At 50.4% G+C, this 8,559-nt stretch overlaps 1 protein-coding gene across 1 annotated transcript; it reads right to left on the bottom strand.

The window, feature by feature from the left end:
• LOC140822185 (uncharacterized) lies at positions 1-4,784 on the bottom strand. Its single transcript, XM_073182923.1, has 2 exons — positions 885-4,784; positions 1-609 (listed from the first exon to the last, which is right to left on the bottom strand). Exons 1-2 carry the CDS (start codon positions 4,782-4,784, stop codon positions 1-3), a joined length of 4,509 nt encoding a protein of 1,502 aa, XP_073039024.1.
• Positions 4,785-8,559: the final 3,775 nt, after the last annotated feature.

Genomic DNA, 8,559 nt, shown 5'->3' on the forward strand with positions numbered 1-8,559 from the left:
TCAAAAACGAGCTGCGCTAAGAGTCAACACGCCGAAGAAGACCAAATGATAACTGGGAGATGAGTGCAGAAACCATGAAGAAATTCTCATCTCTAAGCCATCACCCTGAAGAATCCAATATGTCAAAACAACTCTAATCTGAAACCGAGTAACTGTATGAATCCCAGCAGTCAAAATAAGATAAGGCCAGGAAATCACTGTATAATGACGATAGACGAGCGAAATGAAGATCGCAATCCGGCCAGAACAAAAAATATCCAGCATCCGAAGTAGAAATCTGACGAAGGTATCATAACAATGAAGAGGGTCTTCCGGAAAGAATTCCTGGAACCACCACGACATCCAGTAAACTCCTATGGAAGAACTGAGACGGCGGGCAACGAGAAACTGCAGTAAACGCCCGCCAGGGACCAGAAGTGGACCAAAGAGAGGCCCAAGCAAAAATAGCGCTCCAGGGAATATGAGAGGGCCAAAGAAGAGCACCAAGAGGGTAAGTGCAAGAGCCCACCCAATCCCGAGGAGACCAAACATGTAGTGTGCGAGTGTCTGGGCCCACTCACACCAGCCTGGCAAAACGGGGGAAAAGAGAAACCCCCTAAGTAACAGTACCTGCAAAGAAAAAATATACATATACATATAGAAATACCGAAGAAATGGGTCCAAGGGAAGGGATGGGCTGCAAGCGGCTAAGAACATCGATATCTCAGGTAGGGAAGTCCGGAGGTATCCGAACGTGCAAGTATGGAAATGTGCCTAGGGAGGGAGGGACCTAACTCTAAGGTAAAGTGCCTAAGGGTATGGGCCCTCGCCGCCAACGCATCCGCCACCGAATTACCCTCCCGGAATATATGCGAAATATGAACAGACCGCCCCCTCAAAAGGACCAGAATCCTGGATATAATGTGATCAAGACCCCAACGACATCGACGGGAACGAATGAGCTGAATAGAAGTCAGAGAGTCAAGCTCGATCCAAAGAGGGAAGAAAGAATGATCCGAACAAAGGAGAAGACCCCTCCAAACCGCCCAAAGCTCAGCCCGAAGAGAAGACCCAGCTCCGATGAACTCGCTGAATGAGAGCACGACCCTCCCGGAATCATCCCGAACAACGCCACCAGCAGAGGAGTCCCCAGATGCACCACGCGAGCTCCCATCCACATTAAGCTTGAAGCACCCGAACGGCGGCCGCAGCCAGCGAACAATCGCCGTCCTATGAAATCTGTGGAGAGCAACCGAAATACCCAGCAATCTCGCCACATGAAACACACCCAGCCAATGTCTGGGCTTGACAGTACGCGCAGAGTGGGCGAGACGCAGGTAAGACAAGATCTGGAACTTCACCATCTCTCCAGAAATGGAGAGCTGGCGGTGCTTCGCGTCATTCCGAGCCGTCCAGAGAAACCACAAAATAATGAAAGGGAGAAACTCCCTCACATGGCCCCCTGGAGCCCAGACCAGATCCCGCTTCCAGGCACTAAGGAATAACCGGAAATCCTCGGTGTCAGGGATACGAACCCCAAAGACAGCACCAAAAAAATGCCAAACAGGACGAGCCACCGGGCTGCGAATAAACACATGCGTGAATGTCTCAGACATATCACAACACTGACAACGAGACGCTAACGCAAAGCCACGGCGCTGAAGCACCTCATCAACTGGGAGCCACTGATGCCAAAATCTCCAAAGAAAGAATGACATCGTAGGCCTCAACCAGCTACCCCAACAGGGGCGATTAAAACCAGAGATCGGGGCGCGCAAACGGATCAACTCCCAAGCGGACCTGACAGAAAAATCACCATCGGAGCTATAGATCCATCGAGCCGAGTCCAACTCTCCCGAAAGAATCGGGACCAACACAATCTGCTCCGCAAAAGAAGGAGCAACAACTGAACAAAGAAGGTCAAAATCCCAGGTTCCCTCCGAAAGAAAGTGGGAAACCCGGGCACCACGATCCCCACAGACCTCAGTCTGACTGGACAGGGGAACATCCCTGAACCAACAATCATCCCAAAAAGAAACATCTCCATGGCCGACACGCCAGCGAATACCACTCTCCGCACGAGGCCTGATCTGGAGCAAACGCCGCCAAGTGGGAGAGATAAAACCACGAGAAGAAACACAAGCTGGGTGCGCCAAGAGACAATATTTCCTCATCAAAAATTTGGCCCAGAGGGAAGATCCCTGCCTGAACCGAAACCACAATTTTATGGAGAAGCTATCCACGAGATCTTTCAATCTCCGGAAGCCAAGACCCCCCTCCTCCACGGGGAGGCAAGCCCGAGACCAGCGAGCCCAATGCCATTTCCTCTCCAAGGGCCTGGACCCCCAAAGGAAGGCATTAAAGGCTCTCTCGAGTTTCTCCATGACAGCCAACGGAGGCTGAACAACCTGAAACAAATATATGGGCATCGAGAGGAGCACGCTACGAATGAGGGTCATGCGGCTCCCCGGAGAAAGAGTACGAGTCTCCCAACCCTCCAACCGCCTCCTAACAGACTGTAAGAGGGGCTCAAAAAGAGAACACGTCCTATTGCCCCGAAATAAGGGGACACCTAGGTACATGATCGGCAAGTGACCCTCCGCAAAGCCAGTGATACGCAAAAGTCTAGAGCGAAGGCGCTCAGAGCATCGCGGAGGTAAAATCAGGGAACTCTTGACAGCATTCACCATCTGTCCCGAACAGTTCTCGTAGTGATGCAGAAAGTCTAAAAGACGCTGCATCCCACGAGACCCACCATTGGCAAAAATAATGATATCATCAGCATAGGCCAGGTGGGAAATCAAAAGATCACAACTAGAACGGTACCTAATAGCAGGATGACGCAAGTAGAGTCTGTCAAGACCACGCGAAAGATACTCCGCCCCTAGGATGAAGAGAAGAGGGGACAACGGGTCTCCCTGCCTGAGGCCCCTGGTCGAACCGAAGAACCCCGAAAGAGAGCCATTGATATTAACGGAGAAATGACAATGAGAAATACAGGCCGACACCAAAGCCACAACCTGCTCAGAGAAACCAAAATGGCGCAAAACAGCAAAAAGGAAAGGCCATTGGACCCGATCATAGGCCTTAGCCATATCCAACTTCAAAATAACATTGCCACCACGAGTGGGGAGAGTGAGACTATGAGTGAGCTCCTGAGCAAGAAGGATGTTATCAGAAATCATCCGTCCCGGAACAAAACCACTCTGATTCAAAGAAATAAGTCTCTCCGCCACAGCCCGCAAGCGAGAGTACAACAACTTAGAAATGATTTTGTTCGTGACATTACAGAGGCTTATCGGACGAAAATCCGACCAAGCCCGAGCACCCTCGACTTTTGGGATCAAAGTAATCGTGGTGGCAGTAAAGCTCTGGGGCAGGGGAGAGCCGCTGAAAAAATCTAAAACCGCATCCAACACATCCTGATGAACGATCTCCCAGCAATGCTGGAAAAACGCCGAAGAGAAGCCATCAGGGCCTGCCACACTGTCAGGAGAAATGGAGAAAACAGTCGCACGCACCTCCTCAAGGGAGGGGGTAGCAGTAATCCCATAATTCTCCTCATCAGAAATCACCGAAGGAAACCCCGAAAAATCAGGACAATCAAGCACAAAGGGATCCCCAGTGAGTAAGTGCTGAAAAAACGAGGCACCCGACTGCTGAATCATATCAGGAGACGTCAGGCAAACCCCATCATCCCATATGCGGAAAATCTTATTAGCCACACGCTTCTTCTTAACCATGTTATGAAAGAGTTTGGTGTTCCGCTCACCATTCTCTAGCCAGTTGCATGCAGCTTTTTGTTTCCAAAAATCCGCCTCCATGGCGGTGACACGCGCCAGATCCGCATTACGATCGGACAAGACAGTCCAATTCGAATCAGAAGGATCGGCCTCACAGGCAAGCTCCGCGGAACGAACCGCACTCTCAGCCTCGGTGATTTTATCAAAGATGTTACCAAAAACATCCCGATTCCACCACTTGAGGTGATTCTTAAGACGCTTCAACTTGACAAAAAGACGCGACATACCAGTCAGACTGCAAGGTAAATTCCAATTAAGCCTAACAGTCTGCAAAAAACCATGGTGCCTAACCCACATACGCTGGAAGCGAAACGAGCTCGGCCCACGGGCAAAAACAGGAGCGGTAACCAAAAGCGGACAGTGATCCGAAACAGTACGAGCGAGATGTTCAACCCGAATCGAGCTGAAATGATCTCCCCAATCAACAGAAACCAAGACCCTGTCCAACCGCTTCCAGATGGTCTTATTCGTCCAAGTGAACGAAGACCCCTCAAAACCAGCATCGATCAGGCCAGAATCAAGAATAAAAGTGTTGAACTCCTCCATGGGTAGCAACCTACCACCACGGGAGCCCAAGCACTCAGAAGCATCCCTGACGACATTAAAGTCGCCGCCAACCAGCCAGGGACCCAAAACAGGCTTGACCAAAAGCAAGGAAGCCCAAAGATCCCTACGCTGGACATAATCACATCTAGCATAGACAAAAGAACAAAATATCTCTGTCGGCAAGAAAGAGGCAGAGACTCTGATGTGAAGGAACTGAGCATGATCAAAAACACACTCCGCCCTCACATCAGCAGCAAAAAAGACCCAGATATGACCGGAGAGATTAGAGATGACTCCAGAAAACCCCAAACGGCGAGTCATGAATCTCGGATCCAGATCAATCATGGGCTCCAAAACAGCCAAAACCTTAATCTGTTTCTCCTTCACAAAGGCATGAAGCCTCTGCTGGGACTCCGAACCGCGAAGTCCCCGGATATTCCAGATTAAGCAATTCATGGGGAACGGGTGGAAGAAGGACCCGATCGCTTTTTATGCGATCGCCGACCATCATCCTGAGGTCTTTTTCTGGGATTGGACATGTCAGTGTCCAGAATACTACACTCGGACCCACAGCTAAATCCAGACACAGAATGTCGATCAAAATCCTGATCAGGATCATCAGCCGACATGTGACTGGGGGTCATCTCAAGAATAGGGGGTCCCTGTCGAGCAATCAACTCGTCCAGCATAGAAGTGGCATCAGCAGGGGATGCAGGAAAAGATGGGACCGAGTGGCTGCTATGATTTTCAATACAAACCTCCGGAGGGACAAACACAGTCACCACATCCAGGCGTGGAGATCCAAGGTCATCCACGCAGTCCACAAAAGGAACACTCTCATCGTCCTCAGCCACCGTGACCGCAGGGCGGTCAGAAGAAGGGGCCTCCTGATGAGAACTCAAACCGACAGAGGGATCAGGAACACCTAATCCAAGCTCCTCAGAGCCAACCTCTGTCTCCTGCAAATGTGAAAGAACTCCAAAAGAGTTCGAAGCAAGAGGGTCATCCCTCGGGAGAGCCTGACGAACAGGCCTCCGTCTCTGTCTACGTCGGGGACCATGGCCATTGACATGAAGCTGGGGCTGTGGTCCCGGGACAATGACATGGGCTGCACCCTCAGGTGGTGCCTGAGCAGGAGGCGCCTCCGGCTGAGGAGGCCCTCGATCCGCAGGCTTGGATCGAGCAGGTCTAGGATTTTTGCCATGAGAATAGCAAACGGCGGTCGAATGACCCAACATTTTGCAATCCAAGCAATACCCAGGTATTTTCTCATACACAACATCAATCTCCTGGGTATGATCACCCCAACCCACCCAAATTTGCTTAACTGGTGGTTCCAACACATTCATCTCCACACAGACTCGAGCAAAAGCGCTCCGAGAGGAGTCAGCAGTAAAGTCATCCATTTTCACCGGGTTGCCCAAAATCTTAGCAAGGGCAAAAAGGCTTTTTTTGTTAAACAGGTGAATGGGCAAACCCGGGAAACGCACCCAAACCGGTGCGATGGGAGATTCTTCCTGAAGATTAAATTCCGGGGTCCATTTGGAAAAACGGATCCCGAGAGGTCCAACCATCATCTGCCCACGCGTCCAAAAGAACGCATAATCCTCCTCACACTGAAGTGACAGGATCAGAAAACCCCGAGGCAAAAACCTCAAATCAAAAGATCGCTTCAATCCCAAACGAGCAAATGCCTTCGAAATTTCCGAGTTTGGGACTAAGGATCTATTACCAGATATCTTCCCAACTAAAGAAAACTTAAAAGGCTCAATCAGAGAAGACATTACCTCATCCGGGAATAAAATACCCAGTTTCCCATCCTTAAGAGTCGGTCGGGGCATTTCATCCATGGCGTTCACGACATCTCCAAAGCCATTCTTCCCCGAGCGAGGGGAAGTCGGAGCCAGAGCATCCCTAAATGACACCGGAAATGTCTTAGTCGCCCGAAAATCAGATTTAGAACTCATACCCGAGTTGTTGACTGTTGAGTTGACCCGGTCAACTCGCTGAGTTGACCCGCCCGAGTTGACCGGCGAGTTGACCACCGGAGCTGTACCAAAGATCGGCGAGGACGAGGAGATCACGGAACCGGTCTTCAATCCACTGGAACCGGCCGGCAGAGGGGTCGATTGAACCAAAGGATGAGAGTAAAATCGAGTTTGCCCTAGAAATTGGGGGTTTCCGACCGGTGGCCGGAAACCGGAAATTGATGGAGGCAAAACTCTACCCATAGGTGGACGATCATCGTGTGAAGAGGAATTGAAAAAATACCCAGGAACGACGCCGGAATTGAGCGAGGAAGATGACGGAAAAGTACCGTCCGCCGCGGAAATCTTAGATCTGAAATTGCCGGCGACGGTGAACGGTGTTGGGCACGAAACCGGTACGATTGGAATCGTCTGAGAGTGGGTATCACAGATCGGGGCTTGGATTGAAACGAGATTGCAAGAATCCACCGGAATCGAAGATGGCATCTCCGGCGAGTTTTTGAACAGTGCAGTCGGAACTTTGCACGTCGATTGCGGCTGAGATACGTGATTATAAGGTGTGGGGCTGGTACCAATCGAAGCGTCGGACTGAGGCGAATCGAATGATGGCAGTCCGGCGCCGAGAGGAGCAGTAACCGGCGCCGGCGAAGAAGTGGACGGAAAAGCCAGATTTTCGAACTGAAAAATCGAGGGGTTACCGGACTCCGATGGGGCTGAAACTTGGACAGGGTGGTCGCCGTGAGGAGGCGGTTCAGGTGGGGTGGTTGGCCGGCCGGGATCCGGCGGCGGCGGCATGGCGGCAGGTAGGGCGTGAATAGTGACGGTTTTAGTGTGTTTTTTCTCACGTTTTACTGTGTGTTTTTTTCAGAGAAAATTTTTTGGGGGCAAAATGGTCCGGTTTAGGTTTAGGGTTTAGGGTTTGGGGTTTGGGGTTTGGGGTTTGGGGTTTGGGGTTTGGGGTTTGGGGTTTAGGGTTTAGGGTTTAGGGTTTAGGGTTTAGGGTTTAGGGTTTGAGGTTTCGGGTTTCGGGTTTCGGGTTTGGGGTTTGGGGTTTGGGGTTTGGGGTTTGGGGTTTAGGGTTTAGGGTTTAGGGTTTAGGGTTTAGGGTTTTTTTTTTTTTTTTTCAAAGAAAATTTTATTTATAAACAACAAAAGAGCAGTACAAAGAAAGCCTGATAGGAGGGGGACTAGGCCAAGACCTCCGCAGCAAAGGCGAAATAAGCATAACATCATAACAAAATAAAAGACATACTACAACAGAGCAACCCAGAAAGTAAACATTAGGCGCCCCGGAATACATCATACAAACTAATAACACTGATGGGCAAGGAGAACTCTGCAGTGAACGCCCATCAGAAAATCATATCAACCTGAATCAGGCGGTCGCCCATAGGGTAACCCCACCTGACTCTTCTGGGTCCTGTAATACCGACGCTGCTGTGAGCGAGTCCGACCTGGTAGTGGCAAGGACTGACAAGCAGTAGTAGGAGGAAGATCCAAATCAGCCTCTCGAGAACCACTCCCAAGGTCGATCTGAAACGGAGTAATGGGACCAGAAGCTGAAGTAACAACCAACTGTGACGGAGCCGTGGAAACAATCATCGGGTCTGTCCCCACTGGAACAACTTCAACCACGTGGGACGGAACCAACGGAACAGCAACCAGAGGGGTTCCAACTTGTGGAGTATAAAAAGGGATAGTATCATTACCATAATCAAAATCATCATCAGCTGTGCCCTCAACGAGGGATCGGGAGCCAGTCGGTTTATAAAGAGGCTGTACAACACCAGATGAAGCACCCGGACAATCAACATCTGGTATGGTCTGTAGAATATCAAAGGAGTTAATCGTGGAAGCAGACGGTGTCAGAGCAGGACGCTGCAAAGGTCGACGGCGTCGACGCGAATGAACCCAACCCGGCTCGGTAGACACAGAAGAAGGAACACTCAAAATAACAGGAGCATCAGTAGAATCACTGGACTGTACCAAATCAGAAGTAATACCCTGTGTCGACACACTAGGAGCCTGAAGTTGAGAATCAGAAACAACATCCTTACCATGAGGACGTGGACCCTGGGGCTTCTGATCAGATGACTGAGGTGCAGGAGCAGCCTGACGCTGAGGCCCACACCTCCTCGTCCCAAAACGCTTCCCATAACTAGAACAAAAATCTAGCGAATGACCGAGCATCTTACAGTGAGAGCAGAAACAAGGAACCCTCTCATAAAGAACCTCAACAACCT

This window comes from Primulina eburnea, unplaced genomic scaffold (assembly GCF_022965805.1).
Source record: "Primulina eburnea isolate SZY01 unplaced genomic scaffold, ASM2296580v1 ctg739_ERROPOS11973397, whole genome shotgun sequence".
Taxonomy (NCBI): Eukaryota; Viridiplantae; Streptophyta; class Magnoliopsida; order Lamiales; family Gesneriaceae; genus Primulina; species Primulina eburnea.

Coding starts and splice junctions, on each gene's coding strand:
- LOC140822185 (XM_073182923.1), bottom strand. CDS start 4,784: ATGAATTGCTTAATCTGGAATATCCGGGGACTTCGCGGTTCGGAGTCC. Junction 610..884: donor ACATTATATCCAGGATTCTG/GTCCTTTTGAGG, acceptor TTTTCTTTGCAG/GTACTGTTACTTAGGGGGTT.